The sequence below is a fragment of the Genypterus blacodes genome, unplaced genomic scaffold (genome assembly GCF_046128005.1).
Source record: "Genypterus blacodes isolate CSIRO-AG114 ecotype Tasmania unplaced genomic scaffold, CSIRO-AGI_Gbla_v1 ptg000051l_1, whole genome shotgun sequence".
Classification (NCBI taxonomy): domain Eukaryota; kingdom Metazoa; phylum Chordata; class Actinopteri; order Ophidiiformes; family Ophidiidae; genus Genypterus; species Genypterus blacodes.
Window position 1 is genome coordinate 701,903 of NW_027466863.1, and position 17,723 is coordinate 719,625.

General features: G+C 42.5%; 2 protein-coding genes and 1 non-coding gene across 5 annotated transcripts in view; 1 reads left to right on the top strand and 2 right to left on the bottom strand.

The window, feature by feature from the left end:
• Positions 1 to 791: 791 nt before the first annotated feature.
• On the bottom strand, positions 792 to 6,073 carry LOC143000753 (cysteine protease atg4da-like). Its single transcript, XM_076150180.1, has 11 exons — positions 5,913 to 6,073; positions 4,664 to 4,915; positions 4,465 to 4,548; positions 4,103 to 4,276; positions 3,626 to 3,929; positions 3,459 to 3,523; positions 2,806 to 2,954; positions 2,431 to 2,509; positions 2,255 to 2,331; positions 1,908 to 2,027; positions 792 to 1,736 (listed from the first exon to the last, which is right to left on the bottom strand). The coding sequence occupies exons 2-11, from the start codon at positions 4,908 to 4,910 to the stop codon at positions 1,563 to 1,565; spliced, it is 1,473 nt and encodes a 490-aa protein (XP_076006295.1). The 5' UTR covers positions 4,911 to 4,915; positions 5,913 to 6,073; the 3' UTR covers positions 792 to 1,562.
• trnar-acg (transfer RNA arginine (anticodon ACG)) lies at positions 5,325 to 5,397 on the top strand. The gene has a single exon. It is a non-coding gene; the product is annotated as a tRNA-Arg (tRNA).
• A 155-nt stretch (positions 6,074 to 6,228) lies between the features above and the next one.
• Positions 6,229 to 17,723, bottom strand: part of LOC143000739 (microtubule-associated serine/threonine-protein kinase 1-like) — a 31,515-nt gene continuing 20,020 nt past the window's right edge. For 2 of the 3 annotated variants that reach the window (XM_076150157.1, XM_076150159.1), the window contains 18 exons: positions 17,515 to 17,647; positions 17,357 to 17,424; positions 16,716 to 16,792; positions 16,411 to 16,619; positions 15,056 to 15,194; positions 14,797 to 14,929; positions 13,614 to 13,779; positions 13,425 to 13,526; positions 12,944 to 13,066; positions 12,583 to 12,692; positions 12,328 to 12,488; positions 11,691 to 11,950; positions 11,375 to 11,599; positions 11,048 to 11,277; positions 10,773 to 10,895; positions 10,526 to 10,659; positions 10,196 to 10,383; positions 6,229 to 9,886 (listed from right to left, as the gene is read on the bottom strand). In XM_076150157.1, the coding sequence (XP_076006272.1) occupies positions 8,226 to 9,886; positions 10,196 to 10,383; positions 10,526 to 10,659; positions 10,773 to 10,895; positions 11,048 to 11,277; positions 11,375 to 11,599; positions 11,691 to 11,950; positions 12,328 to 12,488; positions 12,583 to 12,692; positions 12,944 to 13,066; positions 13,425 to 13,526; positions 13,614 to 13,779; positions 14,797 to 14,929; positions 15,056 to 15,194; positions 16,411 to 16,619; positions 16,716 to 16,792; positions 17,357 to 17,424; positions 17,515 to 17,647 (4,242 nt within the window). In that variant the 3' untranslated portion in view covers positions 6,229 to 8,225. The remainder of the gene's footprint in view (positions 9,887 to 10,195; positions 10,384 to 10,525; positions 10,660 to 10,772; positions 10,896 to 11,047; positions 11,278 to 11,374; positions 11,600 to 11,690; positions 11,951 to 12,327; positions 12,489 to 12,582; positions 12,693 to 12,943; positions 13,067 to 13,424; positions 13,527 to 13,613; positions 13,780 to 14,796; positions 14,930 to 15,055; positions 15,195 to 16,410; positions 16,620 to 16,715; positions 16,793 to 17,356; positions 17,425 to 17,514; positions 17,648 to 17,723) is intronic. The other variant, XM_076150158.1, reaches the window with a different exon arrangement.

Genomic DNA, 17,723 nt, shown 5'->3' on the forward strand with positions numbered 1-17,723 from the left:
CTTGGCTGGCTGCTGCCTCTGCGTTGCAGGGAGGGAAAGCAAAGCAGCAAAGCCGGCGTGGGGGATGGGAGTGCAAGTTAAACACGGGAGAGGGGAGGGGAAATGCATGCACATCTATCTGCACGTTTTTTTCAACGTAGATGTATTAAAATACAACAATAAATGCAAGAAAACAGACCTAGATAAACCGCGGCACGACGGAGGGATAAAGAATAAGTAGAGCAGCTGTTTTCGCCATTATATCGCACATTGGAGAACAAAATGTATCTCCGCTTTGGCCATAAAAAAACATTACAGACTGCGACAGTAAATGCACCACAAGAGATAATGACGAAACTACTGTGTTGTCATTCATGTTGGGTTATATTTTGTGATTTAATTTTAACGTTACTTTAGATGTATTCAACTGAATGTTCCTCCAGCAGCGTAACCCCCACCCCCACTCTCACACACACACACCCCTCCTCCTCCTCACACGCACGCACGCACGCACGCACACAAACACACCACCGCTACAAACATTTTATTACAATTACATCTTGTGAAACGTACCTTCCTTTTGAGGAGGATTGGAAAGCACTTTGAGGACCTAGTAAGGCCCTGCAGTCACAGAATACAAGAGAACCTAAGGCAGGAGCAGTGTGTGATTAGTGCTGCCTGAATTTCAGTGTCACTCCCATATGTATTTACAGCAGTATGGGGTCTATAAAAACGTAAAAGCTAAGAATTCAACCTTAACAGTTTTAGTTATTTACACAAACAACCCAATAAACAAGCACATGCACAGTGTATGTTTTGCATTGCAGATTGTTTTAATTCAGTTTCAGTTTATCTGACGGATACATCTCAATTTATTTGTCAAGGATTGCACAATTAAGTTAGACTTATTTCTATTTAGGCCCTTCATATTAAAAATAATAAGAAAAAACCTAGAATTACAGACATACAGAAAAACTGACCACCAAACAATCCAGCTAATGAGGTTGAAGATTTTCTCTGTAATGCATCACACAGGCTATATAAGCAATGTGGATAAGTTATAGTCTTTCAGTGTTGTTCATATGCAGGTCACATTTACAGGAGACTGATTTTCTTTCATGTCCCATACATGATTTCTGTCCATGCTTGTCTCAGTACACTTGTTCAACTGGTTGTCTCTGATAATGCCACCATTGATTTAAACACAAACAAAAAAATTTGTTGTGAATTTCCAGTTATGCTTTTATACAGTGATCAACACAAGAATTGTGAATAGTAGAAAATGTACAAAAGAACCATAAACAAATTGACATTTGAATCCTTCAAGAAGATCTTCACATTCATTAAAAGATACTCTTAAAACAACAAATAAAAAACACTAATTGACACACAAGAGCAATGCAGTTCAGCGTAGTGTCACTGGCCTAGACAACATCATTTCATAAAAGTCCCTTGACAATATAGCTTTAAGAATATAATTTGTTCTTTGGGGACATTAAAGAAACTACAGATATACTATACTATATTTTAACAAGTATGGGAGATCAATGGACACTTTATGCTCCACAGGGGAGACTTCCTGCTCACAATAACACAAACTCATCCATGCTGTTGTTCGCATCTGTTCTTCTCAGCCTGTCCTTCCTTTGGATGTGGACGATATTATTTGTGGGTGAACAGCTGACCACCGCATCCTCCCGACCACTTCTGTCTGTGAATATAAACATAGGGTATGTTTCTCCACATGCAGCGAGAACCTGGAGAGAAAGGTGATAAAAAAAAAAATAGGTCAACCAGTCGACTACTTCCTGCCATAAATGCACTAAATATCATTTTATATATCAGATTCAAACCACATGTATTAATCAATGCAAATCCAAACCATACACAGCGGTATCATAACAATCCCACATGTCCCAACCACATACCCCATCAACTACTGAGCGCAGAGATTCAAAGTCCTTCTGGCCTTCGGCAAAGAAACCTATGGTGCAACTGGGGTCCATTCGAGAAAAGGGCATTTTCCTGGGATATTTACAGTGAAATGACTGCAGTGGGTGTGAATAGAAAAGAAAAGAAGTTATAATCAAAAAAGGCTTTCATTAGATTGAGCAGATTACTTTGGAGGCAAAACTTTAGATTCCATTCCTGTACATTCTTATCTGTGCATCACTGATTCAGCATCCACACAGTTCCGTTGTTATAGTATGCATGACAACTGCTACAAAACAAAATAGAAAGCAAAAAAGGGGAAGGCCACAGCACTTCCTCATACCTCCAAGGGAAAGTTCTTCTGTCTTACATCCACTGTTGGCTGACAGTAGTGAGGGTCCAAGTACAACACATTGTCTCCTGTGGCACAGCAGGTCCAGAGCAAAAAGAGGTGAGAGGGCAGACTTCAAAACAGCCCAGCAGAATAGAGAGGCCATCAGTGCACAATGTTGTACTTACCTTGAAAGCCGATGAAAAATAAAGAATGCTTTGGTTTGCCGCCAATGATTCCAATACAGCACTGCAACGTCAAAAGTTTCTATGGAAAAGAATGATGAATGGGTTATTCTTTGTGCTTAGAAAACACAACTCTTCTATTCAGACCTGAGTTATTTCTGTTTTCTTGCCACAGACCCCTATTTGATATCTGGCAGAGGAAAACCCACAAGGGGAAAACTGTTGTGGCATTGTACTGATTTAGCATTGTACTGTAGTTGGACTCATTGTTAGTTGGAAACGTTCCTCATGAACTGTTTGCTTTACAGTGGCGGTGTACAACCGTGAACACATGTTATGAGTTGGAAAGAATTGTGTTTGTGCGTGCATATCAAATACTTTGACACAGGGGATGTAGGCCCGATTGAGGTCTTGCCCTCCAAGTCTCACAGGAACCAGGATGATGACAGACTTCCAGGACTGATTGGTCGCCGATGAAGAGCCAGAGAGAGGGCGCTCACACAACTTCCTCACATCCTCCGTGTAGACTGAAGAAAGAAAGAGATTTAAACACAAATGTGTGAATAGTGCAAGTGCCAGAGACATCTCCATATTGTTAAATGCATCTGCTGAAGACTTTTTCAGCCAAACAAAGTACCAACAGACCAAGGTGTGAGTTAGCACCAAACGTTTCATCTCAGCCTTCTCAAGGCCAAAATGTTACAGCGAGCACTTCTTTGGCAGACGAGTAGAGGGGCTAACATGGAGGCTCCACAAAGCTCAATGGAGAACGGGCCAGCATGGAAATGGGTTGATAATGATAGTTTTCATCTTGTTATTTCAAGCTCAAGAACTTGTAATTACTACAGACCGAAATGAAATAAATCTGAAGTGAATTTCATGAAACACTGTGATGCAGCTGGATTCGTGTTTCACTTTGTAAAAGGTCAACAAATGTTAATAAATGTCTGATTCCACAGGTGTTTCTTAATGCAGTTTTGGTAAACCCTGAAAAAGGAAGAGAAAATACACTCATTCAATAAATGACTCACTGGTGCAATCCTGTGCAACATACACGGCCAGATCGCTAACATCCTTTGAGGCGGCCACAGCTTTCCTGAAACAAAATGACAATCCAAGATCACCAAAGTAGGATTGTGTATCTTGCATGCACACACTATTAATGACAGTTCTGATATTTCATCATGACTATCCTCACCGTAGGATATGTGCCACGATGGCAGGGCCGTACCAGTCCCCAGCCTTCTTTCCTGAGCTTTTACCAAATTCCACCAGCTGATGTATACCAAAAGGAGCCGTGGGATGGTCTGCGAACAACGACACCACCCATCTGTGTTTAGACTCCGTGCGACTGTCCCGGAAAGAACCCAGGCTCAGCTTTCTGCCCTTCTTCTGTTGCCCCTCCACAAAACTCTGCCTACTGTCTGCAAAGGCAGTCGGGCGAACCTCTGGTAGATCCATGTCGTCTTTGACCGAATGGTGGCTCGAAGGCCAAGTCCAGCCTTAAAGTTATAGAATGAATAAGAACAAAGTAATATTGTTGTATGATTGTTGTATTCCGTTTGTTTAATTAGTATTTTTCAGCTTTGACAGCACAATGAATGTATTTTTCCTCATCATGTACTCAAAGATGATGTTTAAGATACTGTGGTGTAGTCCGCGTGTGTGTTGTCACCTGGTGGCATCATGTGCAGGAGCAGGCCTTGTGCTAGTAACATTTGTCCTGAACGTAGAATACAACCCCAACCGCCGTCAGTGGTTAGAGAGCAGCCTGCTAGCTTTGGGAAACCTCGTCTATAAGTCATCCACAGAAGAGACGTGAAGGAGCGACGGAAATGCCCTCTTTCCACTGAAAAAAACATGCAAAAGCAAGTTAGAGGCTAAAATGTCTCATTCTGAAAGACACCAACCAAACGTCTTGGTAATTGGTAATTCTAAATTCTGTGCACCAGAAAACAGGGGGTCTGCACATTTATCTCCACTGACCATTTACAATCAAATAGACAAATAGACAAAGTTGTAGCCTTGGGACTATACCTTGATCTATGAGCAGATAAGAATGTCCAAACAGAATCACTGGAGAGTTCTTGCTGAAGTGGGATTTTTGTTTCAAGGTCCAGCCTGATACAGAGAAGAGAAAGTATAATAATAAAATAAAAAAAATAGAGAACAAACAGATCTGTTGTTGCTGTAAAACTAGTTGTTAAAATGTTGAAGTTTAAAAAAGGAGTCAGACCATATTTGACATTGTTCCATGCTGAGACCAACTTGGATTTGAGTTTGCTTCTATCTTCTGTCTCCTGGTCTTTCTGGATCATTTCAGGGCTCTGTGGTCGCTCACAGTCAGAGGGAACAAAGAGCCAGTCCTCCATATGGTCATCCACAGTGGACTGACTCACAGATCCAGCTGAGGAGGTGCTGGGATCCATAACAACTGTGGCCGACCGAAAAAACCAGTGTGGTAGACTGCTGCTTATTGCCATATCATCTTATGGAGACAGAACAGAGAGAGAAACATGAAGCTGCACATTCAGATTTTCTTTCTTTAAATGCAGTTTTGTTTACCAAATCTGAACCCTGGAACGGATCACTTGAACCACAGCAAAGGCAATAACTCGCCATGACAGTGAAAGCAGATAAAAAAAAAACCTGCATGTGACTGCACCGTGTGACTTGAGGAATTTGAGATATGCCAATTTAGCCGAAGCTTCTTTTTTTTCCAAAAAAAAGAAAACCCCAAACAAATTTAGCTTAAAATCGTATTTTTTAATGTCTTTATGCCCGTGTAAAGCACAAAATTACCTTTGTGTCTTAATTGTGCGATTACATTACCTCAGCTATCACGGTTTCACCGGTGTAAAGTTTAAATGTGATCGGAATATTACACTTCTTTAACCGGGCTAGTGGCGCAATGGATAACGCGTCTGACTACGGATCAGAAGATTCTAGGTTCGACTCCTGGCTAGCTCGAATTTTTCGTTTTCCTGCGGAGGCATAAATCCTTGTTTTGGATCATATTGACATTCTTTGAGGTGCTGATAACAGTGTTTATTTATCCGATAGATAGAACAAAGAAAGTCAATCGTAATTCTCATTCCTCATGAACAAATAATCTTTTAGCAGGCACGATAGGACTTTGTGATCGATATTTTCACGGTTTAACAACATACATTTTATACATTATGAAACTAAACTCCCTGATATATTTAGAATATTGAGTATATATATATATATATATATATATCAACAAACACGATAAATGTTCCTTTCTTGAAGAACTAATGCTTTGTATATGATCATTTATGACCATTGTACTGGATATAACACAAACATACCCGTTGCAGACACGGTACGGTACTAACAAATCCTTTAGTGTTGTGAAATCAATATGAATTATATTGTGTCCTATCTAAATAACTCGCGTTTTCTCGCAGCTAATCACAGGAGAGCTACGGAATTATCAGTACGTGACCTCGTTCTTTTACCTTCATTCTGCCATTGCCTTTCCGTATCCTTTACTTAGCTCGAATGTAACAACAACAACATTTGAAGAGTGTCATAGAAGACGCTGTCTGTCTGCTAAATAAAGTATTTCAACAGAGCAAGGTAACGATGAATTTCAGATAACTTTTCCCCTTCCTGTTTATAATCGTCACACGGTGTAACAATAACGTGATTGGCCTGCAGAGGACCAATCACAGACAGCACACGCGTCACCATTTGATAACCCAACCACGACTGTGTAATCATTCAATGTCACCCATTTAAAATCGATTAAAAGATAGAGAAGTCAGACAGACAAGAGGTTTCTCTGCATTTTATTACATCTCCGCACTATAGGCTTTTTTTTGCATTGGTGTTTCACAACAGTGGCTAGTTAATATGTTGAATTGACTACAGCAGGGACAATCTCTGGTGTACAAAAGTCAAACATTTGGACAGAAATCCCCTTTACAACAATTTGACCACCTCAGACTCCTGGAATGACAGGGCTATAACTGCACAAACTGGGATAGCCACACACATTTTGGTCAATTTCTAATTTATGATATGAATGTCATAAGTTAAACACCAACTAATTTCAGTATCAAAGCAGAAATGTGCAACCTAAAACCTTTTTGAATAAAAAAAGTGTAATAAATACAACAAATAAAAAAGATTCAATAAATAAGTAAAACATATTTGACACAAACTAAAGTGCAACTCCCTCACATCACACACAAAACCACAAGTATTTCATAACAACATGTAGGATGTGTGATTGCTTTAACAATGACAGCATCATAAATAAAATGAGCACATACAGTATCTAATGGTTTATAAGACAAGACTGTCAATGGAATTGAAACTCATAATTTAAATGGTTTAATCAATGAAAGAAATATACCTCAGTTGTATAATGTACTAAATAAGATATACAGGAAGAAGACATGAGACTACTTATGAAATGTAATAACGTGACTTCAAGAGCTCTCAAGTTCTTGTGTCATGTCGTCAATAAGGTGGCAGTTTATATGTCTGATGGTGCCTTAAAATGATCAAGAACAAGAACAACAATGATCTCATCACTCAGATGCTCCGAACAAACCCAGTCCTGGCTGTGTGTGTGTGTAGCCAACTTCTGTATCATTGACAAGAATGCTCACTCCTACCGGGCACTGTGGGATTGCATATTATCATACATTTCACTGTAAACAAAAATCACATTATTCATAAATGAAAACACTGGCACTTTCCTTCTCACGTAACATTACACAATACTACTTTTGCATAAATAGAAGAGTGAACAAAGGAGAATTTGTAGCCTATTTTCTATAAGTCCTAGTCTCCTCACCATGAATACAAAGCCTCCTGAACATATCGACACATTAATCACTTTATAGTTTAGACTGCATGTTTGAATTGCACATTTGACAAAGATCTGTGAAGACAACTTTGAAAACAAAACACGTTGGCTTGGCTTATTGCAACCCTTTCCCAACTTGTCTAACCTCTAGATGTGAGCACAATGTAAACTTAGTAAGCGGGGACACCAAAAGTGGCATTATTAGCACATTGCATAATGTCCCTGTGCAGGTTCATCTAATTTATCCCAATCACAATGGAATTCAGCCCTTAAACACATCAGAATCAAAACTCATTTAGCTACTAATTCCTTCACTGCAAACATTTTGGTATATCGATCCAAATTTCAGTTAAGTTTGCTTTTCTTTACCTGTATTTGTCTCTTAGTGATCTCTGTGCCTATACACCCTTTTAGCAATTGAAATTTAAAGGAACGATGTCTTGCACTTGCTATTTCAGCTCAACTAAAGGATGGCACTGGCATCGATCTGAATGGTGACTGACATGGTTGAGTAATGCCCGTTTATAACACAATCCTGTAATGTTTGCTGAAAAGTTGCTCACAGTGTTCACTACCTTTAGGTCGTCTTTATATTTTTTCATCTTTTCTTTAAATATTCTTTCTTTTTTTTTCCCATTTTACAGTGTCAAACATGCATGAAGACTTACACCTTTTCTATATACAAACATGTTATGATGAACAGTAGATACACAGGCCTACATTATGACACCATGTGCACACATTTCAAACAGTAGTTGATGCATTTCCACTCACATAAGTTTTTGTCTACATGTCATGTGTCATCTATTTGGTGTTTTTTCCCTTCAGGCATTAATGTTTGCCCTTCATTCAAGGGGTCTTTTTAATTGTTGATATGTCAGCATGATGCTACAGTATTCCTTCAAACATAAAAGGCATTGTATGGGAGAGTCTGAATCTTTCCAGTAATCCCCTAGTGATGCTTAGAGCTCCGATTGTTTCCTTTATCAGACTGAACCGTGCCAGCGCTTCCTGAAGATGGTGTCTGGGGCCCCCGACGACTTCCTGCAGACGAAGCCTCAGGTTTTCCTGCAGCGTTGACACGCTTCTCCTCACTTGCTTTAGAGGCGTCTTTTCCTTTGGCCGCCTCTTGTGATGCCCCTTTCATAGGCCCCAGCACAGTTTTGGCCACACTTGTGAGCTGGGTGACAAAGCTGGCTTTATCCCCTGGAGACATAGGGCGTGATTTGCCTGAGGAAGGTGAGGCTGCATTGGAGGACGGGGACATGGGGTTCTCTTCCAGGACCTCCAGACGGGCCCTCTCTTCTTTTGGACCGCCGTAGCTGCTTGATACCTTCTCCACTTTAGCTCTGGTCACGGCAGGCACAGCTGCAGATACTGTTGCAGTTTGGGCATGTACCTGTTTTGGAATTGGAGGTGCGGTACCTTTGACCTTAGATGTCTCAGTTGCTTTCTCACTGACAGTCACAACTCCTTTCACAAGGCCTTCTCCTGCTCCTTTACACACCTTGGCCTGTTCTGTGGATGCTGCCTTCTGTACAGTACTTTTGTCTGCACCTGCTGGACCTTTACCTTTCTCCTCAGTCTTCTCCTGAGTTTTTGCTGCAAGACCACTGTCTGTCTGTGTACCCTGTTGCTTACTGTCTTGTGGCTGGAGGCCCTTTGCTGTGGGTGCAGTTGAGGTTTTCTCGCTGGGTTTACTCTTGGTGACTGGCTCAGAGCTTGGAGTGCTTGCATGTGGAGGTTTGACTTCAGGGCTTGGCTTGGTGTCTGCAGTTGAAGGGGCCAGTGCAGGACGAGACTTGATTTCAGTTGGACTTACTTTACTCTTTGCAACCTTAGCTCCAGATAATGCTTTACTTGTATCGACAGCACTGGACTCAGCTTTAGGTGCTATGCTCTCAGTTTGGGATCCACTGAGCTCCGATATTTTAGTTTGGGTATCTTTCTCTTTTCCTGTCAGCAGTGTGTCACGGCTGAGTGGTGACTCCTGCCTTCCCAACCTTCTTGCAGGCTTCAGGCCTCCAATCTCCCCACCCATGGGTGGAGAGGGAGAGGAGGAAGACGAAGGAGAGGGTGGAGCAGGTCCATTTTCTCCTTCTATCTCCAGCAGGCTTTGAAGACTGTGCTCACAGTGGAAGGAATCTCTCCTGTAGTCCCCATGTGTCACTTCCAGACTATGCTTGCGCATCGAAACCCCACCTGTGAGGGGTGAGGGCGATGATGATGACGAAGAGGACGAAGGCAGGAGGGGGGCTCCTAGCTTCTCGGCTGACTGCACTCGCTGAAGTAGGGGGGATCTTGGTGGCTCAGCACTTTTGGGCCGAGGACGGGCAACAGGAGGCGAGGAGTGAAGTTTTGCAGGGAATATCTGCGTGGTGTTGGAGCTCCCTACTGTGTGGCCAGTGAGAGGCGGTGGAGAGGAGGTTGTTGGGGAGGGGGTGTGAGCCAGAGGAGACAGGGGAATGTTGCCAGCTGATTTGCAACGTGCTGATCGATATTGACGGTGGAGTTTGGGAGAGAGGCCATGGAGCGAGCTGGGTCTCATGTGGTGAGAGGTTGCTGGGGAGTTGGGAGTGCTGGAGGCTGGAGAGCTGCCCTGTGAGGAGGTGCCTGAGGGGAGGACAGAAAATACATCACATTTCTTAATCAATAACTAAACTTAACTTATATATATACAGTATGAACAGTGTATTAATTTGCAGTCATAAAAGCAGTTCTAGCTTTTAATTATTTAAATACAGCCTTACTAGATACTACAAATGAAGATAATACAGAGAAAGAAAGTAAGTGAGAGAGCTAAAAGGGGACATAAGACAACATGTAATATGCACAGGGAATGAGTCAAAGCTTTTAATACATTAAAACCAGATAATACCACACGTGGAACAGAAACATGCATCTGGGGTTGTCTATACTGACCCAGGTAAGGGGACTCCATTGTGGAGCGGTAAGTCTGAGTGGGCGAGCGGGCAGACAGGCTGTGTGTGGGGGAGCCAGGGAGACTGTCTCCAGAAGACAGAGAGCGATTTAGAGACGAGAGGCTCCGACTGGTGTGGAGCAGGTTAGACTGCTTGGTGATTTTCCTGAACAAGGAGCTGCGCTTCTTACTGGAAAGGACAAAAACAACAACACAGATATTAGGGCGTTTCATGATGAGGAAGATGCTGAAGAACAGGCACGATACATAAAGCTGAAGATGGAGACTGAAAGCCAGAAAAGTAGTATATAGTCTTGTAATTAGATACTCACTCTTGTCCCTCCTTGGCTCCTGTCTTCTTGCTTCGCCGCGCCATCTTGGATTTGTAGCTGGACTTGCGGGCAGGACCCAGTTTTATAGAAGTGTTCTCAAAGGGTGTCGTGGTAACTGTCACCTTGTTTCCACTCTGATAGGAAAATATATGAGTCATGTTATCAGAGAAGTAATTTAATAAAAACTAGCCTTTGATTTTCCACGCACATTGACAGAAGAATGAATGGTGTCCCCAGTCCTTCTCACCTTCAGAATGAGCTCCACCACCTCTGTGTGCACCAGACCATGGACTGACTCGCCGTTCACATGAGTGATGAGGTCACCAGCACTTAGTCCAGCATCCTGGGCTGGGCCTCCTTCCTCCACGTGCTGTGAAATAAATGCCATAATCAAACATAATTGACACAAACCAAGAAATATCCTCTTCAAGAACAAGAAAAACAGAATGGATCATGAAAATTGTAAACACTACTTTTATCAGCGTTCTCAGTGGAACCATTAGGTTCTATTTCATGGCTTACCCAGACCATGTGATGTACGCTGTAGACATCACTGTCTCCCATGTAGACCCTGATTGCTCGGAGGGTGAAGCCGTATTTCTTCCCAGAGCGGTGGATGGTGATAGGAGAGCGCAGCACATTGACTGTAGGGGAATAGTCCCTGCTGGGAGAGGAGTCCCGAGAGGAAGGGTTTGATGAGAGGGAGCGAGGAGACATGGGGCTGGCCAGAGGGGAGGCAACATGCTGCTCCACTGTGAAGAGAGAGACAGACATTAGGTCACATTAGAAAGAAGACTTGATGAAAATGCTTTGACTATTTCTTGTGTTTGCAGTGTAACACTTGATTACCTGCAGGAATGATGACAGACAAAGCAGTAGCAGATGCAGATTTAATAACTTTTGTTCCGGGCCGTGAGCTGTGCTTCTCACCCTCGACTGAGAGCTGCTGGTGACGGACTCTGCGTAGCACCAAGTCACTAGTGGCGCCTCGGGGTCCCTGTGAATCTGGAGCCCCCAGAACAGCAGCGCCGCTTTGTTGAGGCAATGATGACTCAGCAGGTTTCAAAAGCTTGTCTGTGAAACGAATGAGACACGAAGGCGTACGGGTAAGAAACAAACAAATCACGTGGATCAATAATGTCAGCACTGTTTCATCACTTCACACCTCCTGTTACGACTCCGTTGCTTTCCTTAGGTAATGTTTTCGGATCACCTTGAGTGGAGATGGTGGCCATGGCTCCCTCTAATGAAGCCCCCCTGGCCTTCACCTGAGGCTGCCTGCTGGGGACAGACAGCTCGTTGTCGACCTCAAGAGGTGAAGCCAAGCGGTGTGTGTCCATGAGGGCGGAGAAGCGCCTTCGGGCTCCAGACGGTGGGCTGGAGTCGCTTTCAATGAAGGACGACTCGGAGCAGGACAAACGTTTCCTGAAGAACAAAACAAATAATAACTATTTTTCTGACGTTTGGTTACAACCTTTTCTAATAACTCATATATAATAAATCATTTGCAAGTTGTAAGTAACAACTTAATTAATAATTTATAAATTATTTTATGTGCTTATGTATGTTTATTTGATTACATGTACATAAATTTGACCATAACTATATTAGGTTGCCAGGTTGTGAAAATCAATTCAAAAGTAAGGAATTAATTATTTACTTATTGCAAATACTTGGATATTCTTAAAACTTCCTCTTATTAATGACTGTCATTTTCTATTTATTCTCTCAGAGAGATAAGCAGTTGGTGATGGGGAAAGTCCCATTTTAGTGTGGTGTTGGTTCTGTCTAACTGTACTCACATCTCAGGGGACCCAGTCCTCCAGCTCTTGTCCCTGAGGGTGAGGCTTCCCAGGCTTTCTCTCTTGGCCAGCCGCTCCTCCCTGGGGACCTTGTGCTCCCTCAGAGTCACGGTTGGGGGTTTATGCTCCAGTTGGGATAAATGCTCCATACTGCTGTATACCTGCAGATCCACAAGGGGGCAGTATGGGATTAGTCATTCAAATAAATATTTTATGTTGTCATGTCTTTCTTTTCATCGATCTTTCTATCTTTACCTTGCTGAAGCGAGGGGAGCAGGATGAGAAGCGACGGATCTCCACAGGCTCATCATCATTGGTATCATCTTCATCATATGACTGCACATGGTGGTAGCGCTCTGAGCGGGCTGATGAGGGGTGACACGGTGACTTAGCTTACTCATCACATACATAAGTAGGAACTGACATTAACCTATATTCCATGAGATAAGAGAAGCCACTCTAATCGAACAATAATAGTGCCTTTCTTTGTTGTTACAAAGGTAAAATGGAATTCTTAAAAGTCACAGAGAAAAGATGGTAACACTCTGAGTTATGTAAATCCATAAGGTTTTCCACGGGTGAAAGCATACAGTGGCAGTGTTCTCTGCAGACTTACTGTCAAAATAACTTGTGTCTTCCTCTGACTCCAGGTGAGGAATGAACTCTGCCTTCTGTCTCAGCAGGCTGTTCCAGTCCACCTCTGTGAAGAAGGAGTGTTGCTTCACTTCAAATGCACCACCTAGAGCGCAGAATGAGAAGAGAGAGGGAGGGTGAGGAGGTCAGACAGAAGAAGTAGAGCAAATCAAGGAGAACAGCAGGATGTAGATGATAATTACACAAATTACAATCTTGTTATTAATTATTGCGCTATACGTTTTTTTTCTCTGCAGCATTTGTCTGTTGTTTTGGCCCACAGTGGTTGTGTGGATGTTGCTATTCTTGGCATATCTACCAAGTACACACATTCATGTTAACCTACATGGACAGGCTCAGAAGCACTTTGACCCTGACAGAAAGAGACAAATACGAAGTAGCAGAGCATCCTGGACCTCTGACCCCCTTCTGCCCTCTGTCACATGCGGGCCCAGATCACTGACCTGTACCAAGTCGAACCAGTGGATTGGTCTGCAGGAGAGAGGAGATCATGTGTTGGGCGTCTATAGGAAGGGCTTCTTCCCCTTCTGGCCACACTATATCATCTAAAAGACACAGAGGAAGAGGAGGAGGAAGACCCATATTCATCACAAAGACATTCAGGCATCCAACTCTGACCTTTGACCCCTTACCTGTAATGACCTGTCCAAACAGCTCCTCTGTGGTGTCTCCAAAAAAAGGGACACAGCCAACCAGGAACTCGTATAAGATGATACCCATAGCCCACCAGTCCACCGGCTTCCCATAACCTTGTCGAAGGATGACCTCAGGGGCAATGTACTCTGGAGTACCACACACCTGCCAGACAGACAGCAGCACTTTAGCTGATCAGACAATTAAAGGAATTATATTCATTTGTATATATATTTGTTAGGTTCAGTGTCCCTCTGTCATTGTTTTGTTAGGTGTTGTGTTCCTACAGAGTTCACTTGATTAGCTCCGTCAAGGAAGTGATGTCATCACTCCATGGTTGGCTTGTTGGCAAGTTTACTTGACAAACTTATGAACCAATTATGCCGATCCAGATAAAGTTAAAATAGATCAAACTGTGAATGAATTAAGCAATTAATTCCTGTTATAATCATTATTGTTTTGCTTTTCTTTCTCCTATATTATTGGAAATGTTTTTGTTGTTGTCTGGGCTTGTTCAGCCTTGGCAGTTGTATGAATGTCCCTACAGGTTCAGAATGATATTATTCTAAACCAGGCAGTTTGTTTTGAGTTTTGAATTTGTTCCAACTCATATGCATACTGGCACAATGGAATTTAACACTGATTTAATTCAACTTTAATTGTGCTTTATCACCAAAGTTAACACTGTTTATTTTACTGATACTGAACACTTGGTAATAGGAAGCGTTTTGACACTAAGTGGAGCTCACATGTGCAGACAGAAGCCTCACCAAGTCCACCACGGCAGAGATGTCATAACAAGATGAAAGCTAGTTTTCATGTGCAAATGAGGATGCAGTGAATGCTGACAGATTTCTCCTCCATAATATCTACCCAAGTCTGTCTGCTACACAATGACAAATGTCATTTCATGTTTAAATTTTGCTTGGATGACAGTAAAGCACTGAGTAAAATGCTAATAACATACCTGACATGACACATTAATGAATAACGTAGATGTTGCATAATTGTTGATTTCAATGTGGGCCTGCACTATTGATCAAATCATAAAGGAAGTGTGTATATTTTATGTACTTATATTATGTTGAGGACAAATAGCCCTTGATAAATGATCTATGATGGGGAATGTAAATGTATTCACACATGAGGTTATAATAGATCCTCTCTCTGTTATCTTCACACCTGTTTATCCAAGAACTCTCGAGTGTCCTTCTCTATGTGTCCTTCGTACAGGTTGGTGGTCAGACTCATCAGACCCATCTTAGACAGGCCGAAGTCTGTCAGCTTGATGTGGCCCATGGAGGTGATCAGGAGGCTGAGGAAAGAGAAGCAATTGTCAGGCTTCAATCAGGGCAAAATCATTCATTTAAATTAACACATTTAGCAGCAATGTATGTCAGCTTTATAATCACCAACTCTCTAACTCTATGCTAAGTCTTACTTGTCAGGCTTTAGGTCACGGTGGACGATTCCATAGTTGTGTAAGTATTCCAGTGCCAGGACGGTCTCTGCAAAGTACATGCGTGCCATTTCCACAGGCAGCGCCCCGATGTTCTTCAGCAGCGTGGCACAGTCGCCGCCTGCCAACAGAATGAATCATTGGATTAGCGGAGCTGCTAAAAGCACTTAGGACAACAGACATCTTGATCTTCATCTGCACACGTGGTTGTAACGTTTTGAACCTCGTGTGTGTTTTACTGTAGTTCTCTGGTGGATGATAGACACAACTAAGGACCGCATTTCCAAATAAATATTTTAATTGTTTTGATTCTGTGATTCTCATCTGGCATTCCACGAAAAATGCGAGTACTACTGTAGTATCGGTTGTATACATGCCTCAGTTTTAATATTTTCTCATGGTTGTTCAGTAACTTGTTTTTGTAACTTGCCAGTTTATCCAATACCCCCCCTCCCCCTAAGTGAGAGGTGATTGAAGTCCTGTGACATCCTGGTAAGCTGAGCAGTTGCGTGACTCTGCTGTCCTGTGGCCTCTGACCTTCGGGCTATCATCAGACAACTCAAGGAGCCCAACTCTGTGTCATGTGTGCTGTTATTTGAATGGTGTCAGGGTATGTGTGTGTGTGATCTGTGTGTGTGTGTCTGATCGGGGGAGGAGGGGGGTCTGATTGTGTCTTATTGGCTGCTAAAGTTACCTCACATATCTCTGTAAACTGGCTGATATGACTGCGGTGCGACCTCAGATAAGCCCTGTCTAAACTTAGAAGAAATCAAGAGTGTGTCTTTGATGCCAAATGAGTAAAGTCTCATTTCCCAGTACAACTAATGGAATCTGGATTATCACCATTTAACCCCTCAATCTCTGGAGTCATGTATCTAAGCCTTCAGATATGGTCCTGGATTCCGTCACTGGGCCATTAGCGATCCATACTCCTATTATACTTTCAATTTAGGCTTAGACTAATAGAGAACTCCATGTTTAAATACAATACAACCTCACTATTAAATTCTGCAAACTGATCCTGCATAGTTTATTCTAGGATATGTGATACTGTATGTGTGTGGGTTACAGTGAGCACTTTGAGAGGGAGTATGTTGAGCTATCTGGCTAATGAGCCTCAGAATATGAAAATGTAAAAACAGTATGAAATAAAATCATGCAGTAAGCAGTTCAATGTGTGTTCAATGTGTCTTATTGCTGTTAGTACTTCATATTTCACAGTTAAAGTAATGGCACAAGGAAAGGAAACAGTGTGTCTGGAAGTCTAGATAACATCCAGAATGGTCACAACTTGCTTGTGTACAACCGCAGTGGCTCCAAAGACCACAAAGTCTCACCTTCCACATACTCCATCACCATGCAGAGGTGTCGACGCGTCTCGAAGGAGCAGAACATGGAGACGACAAAGGGATTCTCTGCAAAGGTGAGGATGTCTCTCTCCACAAAGGCCTGCTCGATCTGGTTCCTCAGGATCAGGTTTTGCTTGTTGATCTTCTTCATCGCAAAGCGTTGGCGTGTGTCGAGATGCCGGACCAGGTACACAGCACTGATACACAGGAACAACAACAACAACAACAGATCACTTCCGTGTTCCAACATCCATGTTTGCAGAACGAGAATGACCTCTACGCCCTTGACTCACCCGTACGCTCCATTACTGATCAGCTTGATGGTCTGAAAATCAGCCTCTCCTGGTGGTTTCATTGCTGTGGTTTTACCCTATGGAAAAGACATGTACAATGCAATTAACCCTTAATTCCCCTCACATGGCTGTCTCCCATTGCTTTTTCAGATGATCACAATTGACATGACAGCAGGAATTGGCACAATCTGGCTTTGGTTCCTTTTTTCACTCGGGTTTTGCTGATCTACATTTAACCAGGGAGGGCGTGTGTAGATCCAAATCATTGTAGACGGACACAGTAAAGTTGCTGCACTTCCATTTTTTGCACCGCACTCTCCTAAATCCTTAATGTCTGCTTCGCTTCATTTTGACATTTGGAGAGAGGCCTAATTGTAGACAGATGGTCCGGAGCTTTCAAAAGAGGGAGATCCTGTGTTTTTTTCCTACTTAAACAAAATGAGCCAAACTAATGGATGAAAGTATGTGTGCCAAGTCATTAGTAGATGAAGCAATCAGTTTTTAGAAATATAAACGCGACCTCGGCAGTCACGACTCCATGCACAGTGAAGGGAGGAAGAAGAGTGGACGGCTGCGACATGGAGATGGAGGACAATGTGTTGCAGAACTGAACAGATGGGAGGTATTTCTCTCTATCTCACCTCTGTTGAGTCATCGGTTTCAGGTGTTAGTGGTCCCTCGCTGTCATAACTCTCCAGGTTTACCATTTCTGATGACAAACACAAGTCAGTTTCATTTAGCTAGGAGGATAGAGTATCAAGATTTCAGATCAATCAATATTTGCTGCACAAACTCTCACCTTCAATAGGGTCTCTGGTCAGTCCCAGCTGGCTAATGATGTAACGTGGAATGTCTGTCTTCATTAAATGTCCCTCCTTTGCGTGATCCTCGGCTGCCTCCAGCAGATGATAAAACTCCTCCGGATTAAACTCCTGAAAAGACAACAATGCTGATATCAGTCAAGGGGAAACGTTTGCAATTTCACATTCCACAACAATACAGAATATA